We start from the raw sequence: 22,890 nt of genomic DNA on the forward strand, positions 1-22,890 counted from the left end.
CCAAGAGATATTGGAGTTGACCATAGCGGATTAGTGAATCCAGAATTTGTTTTATCTCCAACAGCAGCAGGGATTTTACTGCTGCATGAGCAGATATGTTACTGCTCAAACGTCTGTAGTGATGTGATGTGATGTGATGTAAAAAGAAGATAATACTTCACTTAGTACTCACCTGATATATGCGCTTTGTATATGAGACACATCTCTATTGAGCTGATGTAATGCTCATATATATTATATTAATTAAGTCAAACCTAATACTCATATAACTTATACTGCTGAATTCAACCATTATTAGTGAGCTAGTGTAAGGCTCAGATAGTGTATACCATGTGACTGAATAGAGCTCTTGCTATACCCCTTTTACACCACAGCAAAAACCTGGGTTTTTGCTGGGTCTACCTGGGTCGCAGCTCAGTGTAAAAGGGTCCCTGAAAAATAATCTGGGTCAAGTGACCCTGCAATCCAACCCAGGTAGCTACCAGGGCTGGACCCAGGATGGACCCAGGAAATGGTGCAGTGTAAACGGTGCAACCCAGGTTATCTGACCTTAAAATCATTTATACACACCATGTGTGCTGTTAAAATTTGGCTTCTTTCCCAGATACTCCCTAATTTGGGCATGGGTTTTCTTAGTGTCAAAGCTAATGCAAATACCCTTATGATTTAAATGGCTACATGTGCTGCTAACATGATAACAAGACGCTGTGACACTGCAACATTGTATATCTGAAGATTTGGCTTTCTCCCCAGAGATTAGCTGAATACACTGCAGACAGCACATGTGCATGTTTACCTGCAGCCTAATGAATAGCCAATTATGTCCAATAACATGGTAGGATAATATGAGGGGATAAGGTGATAATATAGGATATCAATCTCCTACTCCTGCATGACATTTGTGATATGAAATCTATATTATTTGAGCCAATTGACTGATTACAAGTATATTAGTCGGTCTATACGGAATATAATTCCAGCCCCTTAGATGTTATAAGTTATTTGTTGGCTTTGCAGCAGTTAAGTCAACCTTTGTTTAAATGCATTAGATTCTATGTGCATTTCAGCTATAGGTGGCAATCTAGGTATATGAGTATGTTGCGGCCACTTCTCACATGCATATCATGGCAATATTGACATGCAGTGGACATTGCAGAATATTATCCCACTTATAGGGATGTTATAGCATGCCACATATAATTGGTCCCAATTTAATGCATTTTTTGATTTGCTATTTTTGGATTTGCATATATTCTATGACTTATTTGTGAGAGATTTTCTATTTATTAATATCCATTTTTGTGTCACCATTACACGCGCAGGTGTACCAATAACACTATTCATTTCAATAATTAACACACTGAGACGTTTTTTCATTCTTTATATTTCACTGGAGAGATTATTATATATACAATTTTAATATTGTTTAATAAAACTTACATTTTATCACATTTTTTGTTAGTGCGCCAACCAAGGGACATTTCTGTCTTCTTTTTTATTTCTCTTCCATGTTGTATCTTGTCCTTGGCAGCACGCCCCAGACGTCGCATAAATATTGAATTTCTTACTCTTTATATTGGGGTTTCACACTTATTTTTAAATAAATATTTACTGGTGCAGAAGCTTTCCCCAGATTCCTTTCCTTCTATTCCTCCAGAATCTGGCCATGAACTGGACCCCTTGGTCAGAAACAATTTCAGTTGTTAACCCATGCAGACGAAATATGTGAGAAATATAAAGTTGAGCCAGTTCTGGAGCAGAAGGCAGCTTCTTGAGTGGTATTAGAAAAGCGTTCGATCACTACCTAGATGGTCGTGTATCCATTAGAGACAGGTAGGTCTGTTACAAAATCCATGGATAAATGAGTCCAGGGACAAGTCAGTATGGGCAAAGGTTGAAGCTTTCCTGCAGGAGCTTGCCGGGAGGTCTTGTGCTGTGCGCAGTGAGTGCAAGAGGAAATGAATTCAGAAATTTTGGTTTTCATGGCGGGCCACCAATAGGACTGTTGGAGGAATTCTAAGGTTTTGCGAATCCCCTGTGTGGCCGGAAAAGGGAAATTTATGGGCCCATGTCAACAGCTGTTTCCTGAGTTTGTGAGCCACAAAACTTTCCCCGGAGGAAGTTGAACATTGATGGTAGTGAATACTTTGGGTTCCAGGACTGGAGACACTGCAGAGTCTTCTGTAGGGTTTTCGGATGAGATAGATCATGATAGGGCATCAGCCTTCAGATTTTGTGAATCTGTTTGGAAAGTTAAAGAGAAATTAAAAATGGGAGAAAAAAATTGCCCAGCAAGCCAAACGGTGACTGACACAGTGGATGTTTTTTAGAAAAAGCAAGTCTCGATGGTCTGTAAAAACTGTGATAGGATGCTTGGCACCTTTGAGCAAATATCGCCAACTCCTCAAAGGCAAGTTTGACTGCCAGCAGTTCTTGTTCTCCTATGGTATAATTCCTCTATGCTGGTAGGAATTTCTTTGAGAAATATCCACAAGGACGGATTCCATTATCCTCAAATTTCTGAGACAGTACAACTCTGATTGCCTCGAAAGAAGCATCCACCTCCAAAAGGAAAGGGTATTCAACATCAGATTGTCTCAGGATGGGAGTGGAGATAAATGCTTGTTTAAGCAACTGAAAAGCTGACTCAGCCTCTGGGGGCCGTTGAGAGGGAACTGCTCCTTTCCGAGTTAGCGTGGATATACAGTAGGTGTAACTAAAGTAGAGAATCCTTTAATGAATTGTCTGTAATAGTTGGCGAACCCTAGGAATCTCTGGACAGCTTTTAGGGAAGTGGGGCAAGACCAATCAAGAATGGCTTGCACCTTCTTAGGATCCATTTCCAACCCAGATCCGGATATTATGTATCCCAAAAAAGAAATGAAAAGGACCTCAAAAATGCATTTTTCAATCTTGCAAAACAAATGGTTCTTCCTAAGATGAGACAAGACTTCCTTCACGTTCATCAGATGCGCCTCCAGAGAGGGAGAGAAAACTAAGCTACCGTTGAGGTACACCACTTCTGAAGAATAGAGCAAGTCCCTGAAGATCTCATTGATGAACCCTTGGAAGACCACTGGAGCGTTGCTTAAGTCAAAAGGCATTACTAAATATTCAAAGTGTCCGTCCCGAGTGTTAAAAGCAGTCTTACATTCATCTCCAGGTTGTATTTGGATGAGGTTGTATGCTCCTCTTAAATCCAGTTTTGAGAAAACTGTAGATCCCTTGACCCTATCAAATAACTTAGTGATTAGAGCAAAGGTTAACAATTCTTCACCGTAATATTGTTCAGTCTTCGATAGTCATATAAGGACAGAGGCCTCCGTCCTTCTTGGACACAAAGAAGAAGCCTGCACCGGCTGGAGAGGTGGAAGGTCTGATGAAGCCTTTTTGCTGATTCTCCGGAATGTATTCGGACATGGCCTTGGTCTCTGACAGGGATAAAGGGTAGGTGCAGCCACGTGGTAGGATCTTGCCCGGTAACAACTCGATGGGGCAATCCAAGTCTCGGTGTGGCGGTAAGAAGTCTGCCCTGGCTGTACAAAACACATCACAAAAAGAATGATACTGACATGGAAGCTGTGAATACTCAGATATCTGTATCTTTTTTACAGGTTTGATACAAGGCAGGCAAGACTCATGACACGCCTCCCCCAGGACAGAATCTGCATAGAGTTCCAATCGATCTTGGGATTGTGTTTATTCAGCCAGGGATAGCCTAGAATAATCCCATGAGAGGCCTTGGGGATGACTAAAAATTGGATAAACTCAGTATGGAGAGCCCCCACCCGGACTCATACTGGCTGTGTTAATGAGGTTACAGTTCCATTAAGGATATGGCTGCCATCTACTGTGGATAAAATGATGTGGTGATCAAGTGCTTTGATGGGGATTGAGAACTCCTGGACAAGTTCAGAGGTGATAAAGCTCTCAACTGCCCCTGAATCAAGGAGAGAAAGTACTGGTTTAGAATGTTGTTCAAATTCCAAAGAGAGAGACAAAGTCGATTCTTTTTTAGACAGAGACAGAAATATAACTCCTAACCTGGTGTCCCCTATGCCAGTTAAGAGTGGGAGTTTCCAGGACGAAGAGGGCAAGATGCCACCAGGTGACCAGTCCCTCCATAATATAGGCATAAATTGTCACAGCGATGTCTTTGCCGTTCTTCGGTGGATAGACGAGCTCTATTGATTTGCATGGCCTCTTCAATGGGTGATTCAGGTACAGAAGCAGTAGGAAGAGTGACTGGGCGGAAACGATAATGATCTCTCTTGGACTTCTCGACTCGGTGTTCTTGGTATCTGAGGTTGACCTTATTACAGAGTGAGATGACCTCATTTAGTGAAGTAAGAAGATCTGTTGTGGCGAGATCATCTTTTACTTGGTCTGAGAGACCACTCCAGAATGCTGTGATCAAGGCTTCCTGCTCTGAAGTCAGCATCAGGAACTGGACTACATACTGACTCACAGGATGGTTGCTTTGGCGTAGTTGCAGAATCTCAGTGGCAGCTGAAGTTGTTCTTCCTGGCTCATCGAAGATTCTCCTAAAAGAGGCCAGAAATTCGGGACAATTGTCCAGTAACGGGTTGGATCTTTCCCACAGTGGTGATACCCAATTCAGGGTGGATTCAGAAAGAAGGGACACAATGTAAGCCACTTTAGATTTGGGGGAAGGGAAATTTGCAGGCTGGAGTGTGAAATGCACATCACACTGGTTGAAATAACCCCGGCTTGACTCAGGGTTCCCGTCAAATTTATTGGGTGTCGGCAGATGCAGATGTGATGGAGTGGCTGGAGCGGAGATGACTAGTGCGGCCTGTGGATTTGAGGTATTCGGTAAGTTCACAGTAACTAGAGAAGCCTGAAGGTTATCCTGGTGGAGAGACATCTCCTGTAGAAACTGGGCCAACTGTTGCTGCGTCACTTCCAATCCCTCCAGGCAGTTGGCAATGCCTTGGAGAAGGTCTGTCCTGGGATCCTGACCACCAGTCTAGGCTTCAAGGCCTGGGGCCAGTTTTCCATATTGGGTGGACCCTAGCTTTTTTTTTTTAATTCACGAATGTTTTAATTTTTAAATATATTAGCCGGTGTACTGCTTCATAACTGCAGTTGCTTTGTGGCAGGATAAGGGTAAACTGAAAGGGATTGATGGCAGGTCTTTATTTAGTGACCTTTAGTAAATGCTGAATTTCGTGATTAGAACCCACCATCAATCTGTGGTAGGTTCCACTGGTTTCAAAACCTCAGCAAAACTACAGCTTAAAACAACTTCTCCCATGTCTGAAAACAAGTTATATATAGAAATATATAATAAATTTAAATTACAGCTAAATTACTCAGTGCTGGTCAACTATGTTATTTTACTTGTATTTTATTTGTAATACCAGAGGTGTAAAATAATTCAAGTCAACATTCTATTTTAATGTGTTACCTTTGCAATCAGGGATACTACCACTCCAATATCCATTTTCTGTACATTTCATTGAATTGGTTTGAGATACCATTTTGTACCTAAATATAAAAGGAAATATAAAACTGGTTAAAAACATGAGTAGTCACTTGGGAGAACCTTATGAACACGACAATCATTGCTTTACAATTTAATTCTCATTGCCAAGTACAAAGTCCAAAATCTTTAGTGACAATAAGAACATCAAATTTCACATATTTTAAAAAACATTTGCTTGTGATTATCATCACCTCTTCACTGGCTTGATATTACACTGAATTATATTACAAATGTTTGTAAGCAAAAACTGTAGCTAACAATTTAAAACAATTTCTGCATTAGATTAAACCAGACCACGTGCATTGTTCATTATTCATTGTATATAATTTTAATAAGGTAAAGCTTAATGATTATGGTCTGACGGTAATATTTGAAAGACTGTATTAAACTCACCCTTTTTTACATTTATAAATTGCTTCCGATCCAAATGCAAAGTTTTTAGCTTCAACTTCAGTATTCCCAGAGTTTGGAGGAGCTCCACAAGTTATGACTGTAAGTGACAAAAAACTGTAAGTGGCCTACTAATATCAAATAAATATATTTGCTTTTAAATAGATATTATTGAGGGGATGCGGTCATATACCGACCACAGGGATTCTGGTGATCAGAATGCCGACACCGGAATCCCGACATCTGTCAGAATCCCAATGCCGGCATCTCGACCACCGTCATCCTGACAGCTGGCATCCTGAAGGTATTGTAAGTATTGGGGTTAGAGGGAGGGTTAGGGGTTAGGGTTAGTCACTAGGGTAAGGGTTAGGCACTAAGATGGGAGGGTTACTTTTAGGATGCGGGGAGAGGAAGGATAGGTTTAGACACCAGAGAGGTAAGGTTATTGGTAGAGGTACACAGAGGGGGAGAGTTAGGACACCGACCGACAGATGTCGGTACCCTAACCCTGTCGGGATGACGGTGTCAGGATTCTGGCTGATGGGATCCCGAGCACGGTCGTCAAAAACCCAACCCATTCTTCAGATCTAGGTTTACATAAACACATTTTCATATGTTTTAAAATAATTTTTCAGTGCTTGCAATGTATTCTTCTAAAGGAAGTAGCATGAAAGTTCCTTGCTAAATGCAGGCCAGGAGAAGAAAGATGTCTCATATTATTATCTACTAGCTGAAGTACCCAGCATTGCCTGGGTTTAAAGCTTTTATGTTTTAGTATGTGGTATCATCCAAATCCATCCAGTGGAAGGCAGAGAAAAGACTCTTTGGGTCAAAGTTCTGCCCTGTGTCCCCGGGTCAAAGTTCTGCCCAGAGTACATCAACTGGAGGTCTAATTAGGATCTCAGCCCCCTAGTATGCCTTCTGGGATCCAATGTTACCATTCTGTGAAGTTTTTATCCAAATCCATCCAGTGGAAGACATAGAACAGGCTCCCCGCCTCTGAACAGGCTCCCTAGGTCAAATTTCTGACCTGCACAATTTTCTGTGTGTGAGATCCAACCGGGACCCCAACCATTTCATTAGGCATCCCCGACCAATTGCCACCCCTCTGTGAAGTTTTCATTCAATTTCATCCAGTGGAAGGGCCAGAATAGGCTCCCCCGGTCAAAGTTCTGTCCAGCATACACCAACAGGAGGACTAAATGGGACCTCAACTCCCTAGTATGTCTCCTGGGATCCAATATTACCACTTTTGAAGTTTTTGTCCAAATCCATCCAGTGGAAGGCTCAGAACAGACTCCCAGGGTCAAAGTGTTGTCCATCATACACCAGCGGGAGGTCTGACTGGGACCTTAACCACCCTAAAACCTGGCCATCGATCCAACTGACCACCTCATGTTAGTTTTATCCTAATCGGTGCAGGGGTGTCCGAATGCATAATCGGAACAAACAAACAGACCAATGAACTTTATATATAAGTTTAAAGATCTAATGTTGAGATATCTAAATCAGATGCAATCATGCAAGTAGTTATTATTGCACATTTATTACTAAATGTATTAAAGATTACATTTTGTGGTGGTTTTGTAATACAGTAGCTGGCAATTTTGTCCTTCAAGATTTATCATCCAGCACTTATAGGTATAAATTAAGCCAACTTCAATATTTGCCATGTGCAGTCTCCGACATGGGTCCCTCCTCTCTGTCCAGCGGCCAGCAGTGCACTGAGCTGTGCGCGGCCAGCTCTGGAGTTATAGACTCTGGGCATTAGAGTTCACCCAGAGTCTATAGAGTATGCGAAGGTCACCGGGAAAATGGCTGTGGCGGCCATTTTCCCTGTACTGTGCATGCACAAATGATGGGAAAATGGCAGCAGCGGCCATTTTCCAGTCGTTATTACTGCGGCGGACCCCAGCACCGATGTGGGGCAACAGAGAGGTAAGTAATGCAATGGGGGCAGGGTGTGCGGTGTGGGGCCCCCCTGGACCCAGGGGCCCGTGTGCCCTTTGATCAGACACTACGAGGGAAGGAAAGTCCTTTGCTTGTCGCGTCTCGCGCATGCGCACGACGGAGCTCCCTCCGTCGTGCGCATGCGCAGTGCAGACCATCGACCCACTTGCGAGCGGACAGCCGCTCGCGAGTGGGTCTGAATCAGGGCCCATGTCTGTTAAGACCGGCTACTGTGCTTAATAGATGGTCAGCCAATCAAACGTGGCCTCGGGCGTATTTATAATGGGTGCAACCCTCATACCCTGCACCCATATTATACTTACCTCTCTGGAGTTCCACGTCAGTGCCGGTGTTAGCGGTGTAAAAACGGCAGGAAAATGCCCGCCGCGGCCATTTTCCCATCGTTTTGCAAATGCGCAGTACAGGGAAAATGGCCGCCACGGCCATTTTCCCGGTGACCTGCTCATGCGCTATAAACTTTGGGCACACTCTAGTGCCCAGAGTTTATAAGTGCGGAGCTGGCCATTTTCCCGGTGACCTGCTCATGCGCTATAAACTTTGGGCACACTCTAGTGGCCACAGTTTATAAGTGCACTGCCGGCCGCCAGATTGAGAGGAGGGGGACCGTGACAGAGACTGCACATGGGCCCTCTCCTCTCTAGAAACACCCCTGCGTGGACTCATCTTTAACTGATAATAAATCTGGAAGTTTGTAAATCGCCCCTCAAAAAACTCCAAACATGGTGGTAAATGTAAATGTATCCCTTATAGTTATATTTAGTTTGGACAGTGGTTGCACAGCCTCCTACTCATCACAAAAGTACTTGGTTTAACACATCGGGCCGTATTCAATTAGGTGCAAGAAGTTAGTTTCTGCGGAAAAGTATCGCGAGTGATGTTATTTCGCCTTGCGAAAAGTGTCCTCATTAATTCCAAAGACTTTTTGCCGCTGCGTAAACTCAATGCAAAAACTTTCGCCTATGAATAGGTGTCGAAAAAAGTGCAGAATTGGGGTTTTGGGGTGCAAAGTTGTGGGAACACCACTGCACCCTTGGGACAGTCCCCCAAAAGTAAATTCTTTAGATCACCCCAAAAAAGTACTTTTAATTTGGGGGCAAAAAAGTCCAAAGTTGGGGGATAAACTTAAAAACTAGCGAAATAGATTCCAGGGGGTCCGCAAAGATGCCACATGTGTTTTTAAGTTTGTAGGTGCTTGCGGAAGGTGGATTTTTTACGATTTTATAAACTTCACTTTAGCAACTTAAAAATATGCTAGCACCCATTTTCAGTTACCCCAAATTTGCTGGGACTACCTCTTTTCACCAAAAAAACCCCCTGCTAAATGCTGTTCTTCACCACTTATGCAAAGATGCTAAATAGCAGCTATTGAGAGCATTTAAGTACCCCAAATACATTCAGCAAGGCTATGCAGGGGAATCTAGAGTGATCCCCAATGTCAGTGCATCTTTTGGGGGTGTCAGGCTGATTTCCCCAAATCTGACAGTACTTTTCGCATGTTAGAGTTTCACCAGATCCCGTTTTTGCCGATTTCTAATTGAATACGGGGAATACATTGAAAACCAGCGATGTCGGCGAAAAGTCCGGCATGCAAAAAGTACGGAACTTTTCGCCTGAAATTGAATATGCCCCTAAATTTCTTTACACCAGTGTTTTATATTTTAGCCTATCTCTCATCTTCAGATGGTGCTTGTTCTTTAGGCCCCGCTCTTACTTATGGAAAAGAGTTCCGTGGATGAGAAGATCCCTCCGCTGCCTCCTCACTGCCTCCCCAGCAGCTTTGCGCATGCGTGACCTCAGGTCACACATGCGCAGAAGCCGGCAAAGGGAAGAGGTAAGTAATTCTGTTACTTCTGTAGCTGTGCTACTAATCATAAGGATAGCTTCTTTTCGGAGCACCTCTCTCCTCACTGGAGCAATGCTAAATTGCCCCGCTGATAATTATTCCCCATGGCGAGGTGGATCCTTGCAAACCATACGGCTCCCAATGATGAATAGACCCTTGAGCCTGTTTGCACTCCTGGATGACAATAAGTACTGTATCAAAACTAAGAAGAAAATAATCAAAAATTCATGCCTCTATTTAGGAATCTAAACTAAAGACCAATCTAAGGGAAATTACAAGACTTTTCAAATTCAATAATTAGACATTTTATAACTTAAAAACAGGGCTGAATTATCCATAAGACAGTACAGGCGGCCGTGCCCACCAAAGGGGACGTTCTGTCACTCACCATCAACAGCACACCCCCTTTGGTGCGAGACCCGGAGCGACAGCTTGGCTGTCGCAAGCCGGGTCTCGCGCATGTGCACGACGTAGCTCCCTCCGTCGTGTGCATGCGCATTTGGGTAACATCGACCCGCTTGCGAGAATCCTGCGCTCGCGATCGGGTCTGAATGAGACCCAGTATCTACAGTTGAACATAACACTATGGCTGATAACACACCTAGGGTCAGAGGATTATGTGCTACACTGATTGGTGAAGCCCAACACATGCTTCTCAGACTCAAGCAGTGGGTGGGGCTACATCTGCTTATGGCTTTAAATGGCCATCACTGCGTTAACTATCAATGGCATCATTAGTGGTTAACCATGATGGTATGAAACTATTGACAGGAACTATCAATGGTTATGTTTTGATGATCATCCCTGCTCTATTACTCACCATGTAGCAGCCAATCAATGGTGGGGGAAGGGCTTCATGGGATACATTGGGAGTGGAGCTAGGCACCATGTCCCAAGCCATGGGAAAAAAAAAACATAAAAGAGCTCTGTGCCATTGATGGAGGAAAATCATTAGATTTCTTCCATTGATGGCAAAACCATTGATGGTTTTTGACCTTCCATGTATATGTCTCTATATGTGACTCCTGATGTATATCTTTATATGTAACCCTTCATTTATATGTCTCTATATGTGACCCTCCATGTGTATGTCTCTATATGTGACCCTCCATGTATATGTCTCTATGTAACCATCCATGTTTATGTCTCTATATGTGGCCCTCCTTTTATATGTTGCTATATTTGACCCTCTATGTATATGTGTATCTCATATATCACTATTTGTGACCCTTATTTTATATGTGAATGTCTCTATAGTTTATGTCACTTTATGTTACTCTCTCTGTATATGTGGATCTCTATACATGACCCCTCCTGTATATGTGTTTGTCTCTATATGTGACCCCACTGTGTATGTTTGTCTCTCTATCTATGAACCTTCCTGTCTATGTATATCTGTGTGTGTGAGACCCACCCTGTATGTGTATCTTTATGCAACTCACGGTATACATTCACAATATTGACATTCAGAATGATGACACCAGTACATCGACATGGTCATGGAAAACTGCATGATTGACATGGTGGTTGTGGAATTTATGAATGTCCACATATGATATGTCGGACGAACATCCATGTCGACAAGCAAACTATGTTGACATTCAAGACATCAACTATTTATTAGAGATGTGCTTGGAACACCGTGTTTTGGTTTTGATTCTAATTTATCATTGTGTTTTGGTGTTGGTTTTGCCAAAGCCACCCTCAAGTATTTTGGTTTTGGATCTGGATTTTTTTTTTTAATTTATAAAAACAGCTAAAATAATGTAATTTGGGCCTGTTTATGTTCCTACAGTATTAATAACCTCAATAACATTAATTTCCAGTCAATTTTGATAATCTCATAGCTCACAATATTGACCAAAGGCTGCAGTGAGCAGACTAGCTAAATTAAGTGACAAAAGCAGTGGCACAAACACATGGCAGTTTAAAAAAGAATATAGCACATCTAGAGTGGCACTGTAGTGGCAAATATACTGCCAGTTTCCATATAAACTACATAATGCTATACATTTTTTAATTTGTCAAAGATCAGAGGCCTGAGGCCAGCACAGGCAAACAAAGGTGGAGTATTTAGTGGAAGTCAAGTAAAGCATTGATCGATTAATTAATAACAGTGTTAATATAACTAAATCGGCGAAATGGAAAACACTATTAAAAAAAGCATCCAAAATGGATAATATTGCAATATACTACACAACATGAAGGTCCCAGTAAAGTATAGTAATATACACTGCTTATCAAACATAATCTTGGCAAAGCCCATAATAAAAAGTGGTGCATGATGGAATTGTCCATAGACCCTCCTACCCACTCTTAAGGTGCCTACACACTTGGCGATGTGCTCACAATCCGACATCGTGTACTTGAACTCTCCCCGGGAGTTTCCCGGCAGTCGTGGGCACAATTAGGTCTGAAAAGCCGCTAATTTTATACATGATCTCACGATCTATTGTGCAACGTGTCGGAAGTCCAAATCGTGTGCTTGAGCACGATGAGCTTACCAAACAATGCACTAGGATCTTCATGATTGGATGGAAATTTAAATAATGGGTGGGGCTAGCTAGGGGGTATAAAAAGCAGGTGTCATTTTAACTCTGTGCACATTCTGCTCTACTACTAGTGAGGCTAGGTGGATACCTGATGAATCCTGTACATTGCTACTGTGCCCTGCTTTGTATTTAGCTTGGTCACCTATGCTGGGGTCAAGGTGATGAAGGATAGGGCCCAGCGAAGGAGGAAAGCATGCTGAACCAAGGAGTGGCTGCTGCAAAGGGATAGCCACTCTCACATATCCTTGCTGATGGAGATCAAGAAGAACAACCCGGACGACTACAGCAACTACCTGCGCATGGATGATGACACCTTCCAGGAGTTGCTGAGTATGGTGAGCCCCCACATCCAGAGGCAGGACACAAGGCTGCAGAGGGCAATCCCTGCTGAAGAGAGGCTGGTCGCTACTCTGAGGTACCTGGCTACAGGAAGGTCACTGGAAGACCTGAAGTTTGGGATTCTCATCTCCCCTCAGTCCTTCGGCGTCATCATCCCGGAGACCTGCAAGGCTATTGATAAAGTGCTGAAGTACCAGTATTGTAAGGTAAGAAAAAAAAATACACTACACATTTGTTTCTTGTGAAAGTTGGCTGCATTAACAACACTGTGCCAACAACACTGCATAGAAATAACTAAAACAATTTTTTTAAATTTAAATATACATTTTTAAGTATGCATATAAAATGTAGAAAACAGCATTATCACCAGTCCCAATAGCTAGGCTGCTGAATGCTATACGGTGGGTCAGATGCCAGATTGAACAGGCCAATACACACTTGGCACATGTACAGATTATGGCCCCCGGCTTCCATCAATCTGTAATTGCGCCATGTTTGTAGTGACCTTGTCCAATCAGCGTCATTACCACCGTATACCATACAGTACCTATTGGGAGTGATAAAATTTGGTGATAGTACAGGCAACAATAATACAAAAAAAGACATTACATATTACAAAAATGTGGCAAATTATCCTTTGTCTCCAACATGGCTGTGTAAAATGCCTGGCTTGTGGATGGGGTACTGGGTGGGGGAGTAGCCTCCAACTGGGCTGGGGGGCCTCACAGAGGCAGTTGGGGTAGGTGAGCACATAAGAGGGTCTGCTATATATGTTGATACAGGCAGATTTGAATTAAGAGACATAGGCCCTCATTCAGAGCCGTACGCTCTGAGCAGAGCGCACACTCTGAATGAGGGCCGGGCTCCATTTTCATGGAGCGTCCTCCTGGACGCTCGTATAGCTGTGGGTCACCACCCACAGGCTATACGAGCGTGCATTTTGATGGCCGCGATGGTCGTGACCATCGCGACCATCGAAATTGCGAGCCGGAGCCTGCGGTTGAGGTTTTCAACCGCAAGCTCCGGAGTGATTTTGGCTCTATCAGAGCCAAAATCACTCCCACTGACATCACTAGTGATGTCAGTGGGCCGGCTTCTGACGGGAGGCGTTCCCGTGGGAACGCCCCCGTCAGGGAGGCACGCCCCCGGCACGCCCACCAAAGGGGGCGTGCTGTCAATCAACATTGACAGCACGCCCCCTTTGATCGGACACAACGAGCGAAGGAAAGTCCTTCGCTCGTCGTGTCTGGCGCATGCGCACGACGGAGCTCCCTCCGTCGTGCGCATGCTCATTGCAGACCATCGACCCACTTGTGAGCGGACAGCCGCTCGCGAGTGGGTCTGAATCAGGCCCATAGTCAACAGCTCATATACCAGCCTCTGGAACTCCTTCTGTGTTTAGCCATTCATTTTGCGCATAGCTCTATTTATATGTGACAGAAAGTCATTAATTTAGTCAGGTTGTTTTTGGAGGATTTGTTCCGCCTGCTGCAGGAATATGTCCTTGGTGGGTTGCTGTTGCTTTCTCCCATGCCTTTTTTTTCTTTGGGGAGGTGCGGAAGATGTTGGGGGCATTGAATGGTCAGTGGGCATGGGGATAAGGTATCCACCTTGCTGTCCCCGATCAGACTGATGTCCGGAGTTGAGACAAATCAGGTTCTATATAGGAAAAGAATGCAGAAAAAATATTATAGCCATGTTTTAACCCATTTTTTTATATTTTTCTAGTTTACAAACACTGTGGATGAGTGGAAGACCATAGCTGAAGAGTTTGAACAACGTTGGAATTTCCCTAACTGGGGAGGAGCCATCGATGGAAAACATACACATCAACCCACCTGCCAACAGCAGATCATATTACTACAACTATAAAGGCTTCTTCAGCATCGTTCTTATGACAGTGGTGAATGCCAACTACGAATTTTTGTCTGTGGATGTTGGCAAGAATGGCCATGCTTTGGATGGTGGGTCCTTCAAACAGATGGCATTTTACCAGAGACCCACCAACAAAACCCCCAACTTGCCATCACTGGATGAGACAAAGCACGGCCTAAATTACAATTTTCGCCAGAGACGAGGCTTTTGCTTTACATGACCATGTGATGAAGCCATTTGCACAGGGGGGCCTGACCAGAGAGAAGAGAATCTACAACTATCGTCTATCCTGGGCACGGTGCATTGTGGAAAATGCATTTGGAATACAGAGTAACCGGTTCCGCATTTTCTACACCACCATAAACCTATGTGTGGACAAGATAGACTGGGTCGTGATGGCGTGCTGTGTGCTGCATAACTTTTTGCGAAGAAAAACAACACAATGGGGACGAGTCACAGCTAGACCAGAAGATGCAGGACAACCAAAGGAGATTGCCCAGTTTACATCAGTGTCGGCACCTCCAATTCCAACAACATTGACCACACATGCCAAAGAAGTGAGGGATTTTGGTGTATGAACTGTGTCTCTACTTACCAAAATATCCACAGACGATCCACTCACTTCTGCCGCCTCCTCTTCTCCCTCTCACTCGGGCATCAAGACCAGAGACTGGCATTGTGGCTCCTGATCGCTGATGAAGGTAATCAGGTTGTAGTACCACAGCATGGGCTGATAGAGGTCATCGATGCTTGCTCCAGTCCACTTGAATTTGCCCACTTTCTTACGTTCCTTCACATACACCGTCCTTAAATTTTGGATTTTTGGCATGGACAGTTTTGAGGGTAGCATCCGAACAAAACTTTTTGGTGTACTCCAGCAACTCATCCAACGCTGCCAATTTTTTGGACCTATTTGCATATTGTCTACAGCTTATCTGCCATAGACATTCCTTGGACTGCAGGATCTCCAGGAATCCTGTGATAAATTCACGCTCCTTATCAATAGACATTTCTAGGAAGAAGAAAAATATGGAGATACTGTATACAGTTTTTGCAATAATTGTAAATAGTTTTGTGATTTTTAATGTTGATATTTTAATTTTTAGGTAAATTTTTAAGTGTTTGTTCATGTTATGGTGTTTTATTATGTGTTTTTACAGGGTTTTAATATGTTTGTTGTAGTGTTTTTATATTTTTTAACAGAGTTTTAATATGTTTGTTATGGTGTTTTAATATTTTTTTTACAGGGTTTTAATGTTTGTTATGGTGTTTTAATATGTTTTTTACAGGTTTTTAATGTTTGTTATGGTGTTTTAATGTTTTTTACAGGGTTTTAATATGTTTGTTATGGTGTTTTAATATGTTTTTTACAGGGTTGTAATATGTTTGTTATGGTGATTTAATATGTTATTTACAGGGTTGCAATATGTTTGTTATGGTGTTTTAATATGTTTTTATTACAGGTTTTTAATGTTTGTTATGGTGTTTTAATGTTTTTTACACAGTTTGAATATGTTTGTTATGGTGCTTTAATATGTTTTTTACAGGGTTGCAATATATTTGTTATGGTGTTTTAATATGTTTTTTACAGGGTTTTAATATGTTTGTTATGGTGTTTTAATATGTTTTTTACAGGGTTGCAATATGTTTGTTATGGTGTTTTAATATGTTTTTATTACAGGTTTTTAGTGTTTGTTATGGTGTTTTAATGTTTTTTACAGGGTTTTAATATGTTTGTTATGGTGCTTTAATATGTTTTTTACAGGGTTGCAATATATTTGTTATGGTGTTTTAATATGTTTTTACAGGGTTTTAATATGTTTGTTATGGTGTTGTAATATATTTGTTATGGTGTTGCAATATGTATGTTATGGTGTTGTAATATATTTGTTATGGTGTTTTAATATTTTCTAGATATTTAATAGATGGTCCGTGACATTTGTGGGCAGTGGGTAGGTGGGTGGCTCACATTGGTGGACAGTGGGTAGGTGGGTGACTCAGATTGGTGGACAAGGTGTATAATGCATGACCCAGCCACCACCCACCTCATATAGGCAGGCAGTGGCTGGGTCATGCATTTATAGGGGGATAGTGGATTGCTCAAATTGGTAGGCAGTGGGTAGGTGGGTGGCTCACATTGTTTGACAGGGTGTATAATGCATGACCCAGCCACCACCCACATCATATAAGCAGATGGTGGCTAGGTCATGCATTTATATGGGGAAGCGGGTGGCTCACATTGGTGAAAAGTGGGTAGGTGGGTGGCTCACATTGGTAGACAGGATGTATAATGCATGACCCAGCCACTGTCCACCTCATTTAAATGGGTGGTGGCTGGGTCATGCATTTATAGGGGGAGAGTGGGTGGCTCAAATTGGTGGGAAGTGGGTAGGTGGGTGGCTCACATAAGTAGACAGGGTGTATAATGAATGACCCAGCCACCGCCCACCTCATATAAGCATGCAGTGGCTGGGTCATGCATTTATAGGGGGACAGTGGGTGGCTCACATTGGTAGGCAGTGGTGGTGAATCAAAGCAGCAGCAATATACTCACCAAAACAATATAGTCCAGACTTGGGTGTGCAGGCTCATTCACGTCCTTCCTTCTCATTCAACCCATGATGCTGCACAAGATGGCGATTGGGCATGTACAGGGATCTGTCAGTCAAGTTACCCAATGTACGATGGATCGTGCGATAGATCGTTAATAAAATAGTACTCACGATTGGCACCAGACCATCGCAACCATTCGGCTTGCGACAAGACCCTTGTGGTAGGGTCTCGTTGCCGCAAGCCCTAGAGTGCTTTCGGCTCAAACAGAGCCGAAAGCACTCCCACTGACATCACTTGTGATGTCAGTGGGACCGGCCCCAGATGGTAGGAATGCCTCCATCTGGGCAGCCATGCCCCGGCACGCCCACCAAAGGGGGCATGCTGTCACTCAACATCGACAGCACGCCCCCTTTAGTACGAGACCCGGAGTGACGGTTTGCCCGTTGCTATCCAGGTCTCACGCATGCGCACAACGGAGCCGGCTCCCTCGTGCGCATGCGCACTGGGCCACCAACGACCTGCTTGCGAGCGCTCAGCGCTCATGAGCGGGTCTGAATCAGGCCCTCACTTCATTGATCATGATTGTAAATGGTTTCAGTATCTTACATAAAACTGAAAGCATTCTCCACTGTACTGAAGTAAGGTACATCCCCCCTCCTCTCCCTATGTCATGGCTTGTAGTGTAGGCTTGGATGGCTTTTTGCTGTTTCTCCAGTCGCTGAAGCATATAAAGGATTGAATTCCACCTGGTTACTTCCTCTTGCTTCAGTTGTTGGAATGGCAAATTGAAATGTTCTTGCAGCTGCTGCAATCTTTTACATGCAGTTGCTGAATTAAGAAAATGCCCATAAATGTATAGGCCACAGATAGCATTTCCTACATGAGCCTGTCATTTAAAAAAAAAAATTCTGGACCACCAAGTTTATTGTATGTGCAAAACATGGTACATGTTCAAATTCACCTACTTATAATGCCTGTATAATGTTACTTGTTATATCGGAAATGACAAATCCTGAGGAAAATGTTAGCTGGGTAAGCCATTTTATTATCACATCCCTGAGTTTTTCCAACAGATTGACACCAGTATGCCTCTTAGTGTGTTAGATACTACTGCTTCTGAAGGTGATACACCCACCCTGGGGGCTGCCAGAGTCATGTGATCTTGTTTGACCAGTACCACTTGCCCCTATATCTGTAGTTAAGTGGATATTTTGCATGATAGCATTTTCTAGGCCCATAATAAGTTTTTTATTTTATTGTCCCGGTACAGGCAAGGAATTGCTGTTTTGGAATTTGGTAGCTTGGACACAGGACTACAACTAACCATCACAAACCAAATGCTTTGATGGTGTATATTGGATGCAGATCTAGTGGTAGCACCATGGCTTTAGTAAATCACAGTGCAACTGGATGGCGGCTTTCACACTTGCTTACTCTTGCAAAGGATTGTTTCACAGTCAATTGTTGTTTTAGTCCCCTTCTGTGATGAAGATTCACCCCAAGCAGCAGCAGCTCAGTTAGCCTTCATAAATTGGATGCAGGAGGACTACATCTGATTATTAATGATGATGAAGGTGTTGCATGTGCTGTGACCTATCCATGCTGCTGGCAGCTGATGCTAGACTGCTTGTTATTATTTTATAGGATTTTTGAGATTTTCCCGAATAATTTACATGAACCCGCTGAAAATTATGTAACAGGAAGGAGGTTCCTAGATGGTTAACATCCCTATGTCAATTACTTTTGCATCACAAATGGTACAGAGACTTGACAAATATCAGAATTTCAGTAAAAAATATTTCTCAAAAAACAGGTGGCTCTTTTGTTTTATGCCCAGGAATGACAATAGCCTTCTTCTTATCATGGACAAAAACTGTTGCCACTGCTGGCTGACTTACTTTGACACAAACAATATCTACCTCCTGAATTTTATCAAGTTATTCTTGTCCAACGCATCATATCCCCCTCATCCTGTTGCAATTCCACAATAGCATCCTCAATTTCTATGTCACCATCTTCACTTTTACAGCTTCTTATCCTCACAGAAATGTTAGATTTACACATAGCACTCGTAGTCACCTTTAGGGGTATATTTACTAAAGTCGATTTTATTTTATTTTGATTGATTTAAATCTATGAAATTCGATTATCATTGATGTTCTATTTCTGGAGCTAAATCACACATTTACTAATACTTAAAAAACCAAATCAAAATTTTGTGTTAGTATATATGTGATTTAGCTCCAGTAACACAACATCGATGTTGATAGTTTTTAATAATTTTTCATAAATTTAAAATCGATCATAATCGATTAACACTGACCTTTAGTAAATATACCCCTTAGATTATCCTCATGGATTTGCGAAGTTTGTGAACACAATTTGTTCTTCAGCTTTAGTGGTTTTTTGTGCGCTGATTTGCCTGTTTTAATAGGGGACACCTCTTGACAGAGGGTGATGATGTTGCATGTGCGGTAACAAAATATGCCTTACTGTGTTTTGCCTAGGCTTCCACAGTAGGCATTCTAGTGTATGACACAGGAGTAGCAGGACCACCACCTACAAAGAAAGGCCATGGTCTGAGCCTTTCCTTGTCATTGTGTGTGATGTATGGCATGCTTGCAATTTTACATTTTTCAGCAGTAGATTTTCCCATTATTGTTAGAGGTGATGTTTTTTTCTTTACCATTGTGAAATATTGGATAGATTTCAGCTTCCATTTCTTATACCTTCTTTTCCTTTGACTGCCTTTAGTAGATGTTATAGTGCTATCATGACATGCAGCAGCCACAGCACTAGTACTGAGTTGCTGCTCCTGCTCTTCCAGAGACTGATCCATGATTGAATTATTTTTAACACCAGCCATGAAATGAGTTATATAGTATACACTGTGTGAGAATTATTTTGCAGATTAAGGGTGGGACACCACCGCACACACTGCCGCTTACACTGGAAGGAAAATACGCTATGCTATTTTTTTGCACTAATGGCTTTGTTTTTTACACAAAACAACACTGGCAATTGTTTGCACACACTTAGAGGAATAGGTTTTTGTTACAATTGTTTTGGGGTGCAGATAAAGGATGGGACACCGCTGCACTCATTGTCGCTTACACTGGAAGGTTAATACAATATGCTAATTTTTTTTGCACTAATGGCTTTGTTTTTTTATACAAAAAGCCCAATGACAAATGCTATAACAAGGTTGGAGGAATATGTCTTTGTGAGAATTGTTTTGGTGTGCATTTCAAAGGTGGGACACCACAGCACACAGAACAGTAATATACCCTGTGTCACTAATTTGAATAAACACACTTTTATTCAAAATATACAATATCATTTTGAAATTCAATTGGAAAAGACAGCAGTTTTTGTTTGGTTTTAAAGTTAAACAGGAAAAATATATGTTTTTTATTTTGCAATTTTTTTTCTATATAACTGGAAAAAAACCCTCCAAACAAAGAGGTCTTCTTGGGAGTATAGCAGCCTCAAACACAGTAGAGTATGTTTTGGAAAAAGTAAAAATAAGCATACTGCTGAAAAAAAAAGTGCAGGTTCACTTCAAGAAAAAAAAAAAAGCATCACTAGCAACACAGGCAGTAGCTAGCCTGTTTGTACTGCAGTGTGTAAGTGTGCAGTGTGTGTGACAAACATGCATACACAAGTGACAATGATGCCTGCAGCCACACTAAGGGCCCGATTCATACCCAGACGCTAAGCAGGGATCGCTCGCTATGGGTGATTGTTGCCCGTCTGCGCATGTGTATGTGTCGCAATGCACGTGCGGAAACCAGTCACTGCGATCAGGAATCGTGCACTCATAATACACAGACTGAGCGTTACATTGGGTGACAGACAGTGCCATTTGTGGGTGGTGTCAGGGGAAGGTCTATGAAAACGGGGGTGTGGATGTGTGGAGGCAGGCATGCCTGTGTAATCTAACAGCATTTCATGGGCATGCATAATTAGCATAGAGGCGTCATTGTACATGTCACTTGGTTGTATTTCAGCCTGCAGTGATCGCAGTGCTTGCGGCGGGGTAGGGTCTACCTCAAGCGCTGCGTGCAGCTCCGGTGGCTCTCGATGTTACGGATTAATCATACACTTCCTGGAGATGACATGTGCTAAGAAAGAAAAGTGGGCGTCTTTACACCGGCGCGTGCTCACTCTGACGTCACTCTCTAAAACATAGAGGGCGTCCTTACACCACACAATGTGATCGCGGAATTTGCATACCCGGCCCTTTTTGGATATGAGCGATCACGGCTTAGTGTCCGGGTCTGAATCAGCCCCTAAGTTCCCAAATACCTACTCCTGTCTCCAGATCTACCTATTAAACTCCTAAATCTAAATCCTCCTAACCTAATGCGAATGGCATCCTAATGGCATGCTAAAGGCATTTTTATTACTCACAGTGCTCCAGCCCACAGACTCACACTCTCTCCCTCCACCCTCATGTGTGAAATGGCACCCAATAATGAGGGAGGGACTTTTATATGCAATCCAAAACATGTGAGATCCGACACCAGGAAGATGATGTTTTACCTCGTTTTGGGATCCGAACTTGGTGAGAAGACCAGAGGCGGGGTCTGGAATTACTTGGAACCCAAAAGGACATGTTCAGTTTCTCTGAACCTGTGTTATGTAAGAGCAGGGCTGCCAAGAGGAATATTGGGCCCCCGATACAATAACTTCCTGGGGCCGCCCCTGGAGGGGGTGTGGTCACAGCATGTTGGTGGCATGTCTAGCTTGTGGGAAGCATCCACTCACAGGAGCATAACATACCTCCCAGCAGGTGGGACAAAAGTATTCACTATTAGGATGACTGGACAGTCCCATAAAAGCTGCAGTTTAGCTGCCCAAAACTCTCCTACATGCAACTTAGAGCTTCACACATGTGAGAAGTTTTCAATTGTACTGGTCAGTGCTACGGAATCTGACACTTTGTCCATGCGCGGTGGTAGATTCCCCAGAGGAGTCTTTCGCAAATGTGAAAAACTTCTCCGATTATTCAGAGAAGTAACTCGCAGGGACAGCAGTTATCACTACAGCTATCCCTGCGAGTAAACCTTAGGACATAGCCTGGACAATTTCATAAAAAATTTAAATATCCGTTGAGATACAGACTGCTAATAATCATGACAGTGCCGTCATTACTAATACATAGACCCTTTATTCAAACATTCAGCTCAGGCAGGCTGACCCTACTGTCAAATCTAAAGGCTTACTGTGATCTCTGGCCCTGTATATATTTATACATACACTGCACTCTGAAATCAAGTTTGGAAATCCCCCTCTAGAGAGCATGATTTGCAACCACCCCCCCTGCCCCTTTGCAGCAGCACTGAGCTGGTGTCCACCTATGCCCTGGGATTTGTACATGGCTGATGGCTTTCACGAGGCCAGTCTCTGCAGCTACCTGCTACTGTCCCTGGGGTACTTGGTCTTTGTTTCCCCTCTTTCTCAGGCCCACAGTCTCTGGCTGCTGCTCTGCATCGGCTGTTCCTCCCTGTGAGCTGGGTCTCTACCACCAAACAGCAGGAGGGGGCGGCAGCCATACACAGCGGCTTACATTTCCAGGAGACAGGGCAGGATAATATTGGCTGCAGTGGGATACTATTGACTGCAGTGCGTCTCAGCAGTCATTGGCTGCAGAGCGTGTCCCCCGAGACCCTATCATCTCGTGAGAGTGGGTCCTCTACTGTATTTTTTAGCACGTGTGATCAATGTCTATATATATATATATATATTTATAAGAACAGTTCATCTCTGCACTCACATCCTCATCAAGTGAAAATAGTATATGGGGGGTGCTCCTCCTCAGGTCAAAAGGCCAGTTCAATAATATATACAAATAC

General features: G+C 42.9%; 1 protein-coding gene across 5 annotated transcripts in view; it reads right to left on the reverse strand.

Moving 5' to 3' along the window:
• Positions 1-22,890, reverse strand: part of LOC148516719 (zona pellucida sperm-binding protein 3 receptor-like) — a 230,671-nt gene that overhangs the window by 51,959 nt on the left and 155,822 nt on the right. For all 5 annotated transcript variants that reach the window (XM_088479583.1, XM_088479581.1, XM_088479582.1 and 2 more), the window contains 2 exons: positions 5,903-5,999; positions 5,432-5,511 (listed from right to left, as the gene is read on the reverse strand). In XM_088479583.1, coding sequence (XP_088335709.1) covers positions 5,432-5,511; positions 5,903-5,999 — 177 coding nt within the window. The remainder of the gene's footprint in view (positions 1-5,431; positions 5,512-5,902; positions 6,000-22,890) is intronic.

The sequence above is a fragment of the Taudactylus pleione genome, unplaced genomic scaffold (genome assembly GCF_031769625.1).
Source record: "Taudactylus pleione unplaced genomic scaffold, aTauple2 ptg000242l, whole genome shotgun sequence".
NCBI lineage: Eukaryota > Metazoa > Chordata > Amphibia > Anura > Myobatrachidae > Taudactylus > Taudactylus pleione.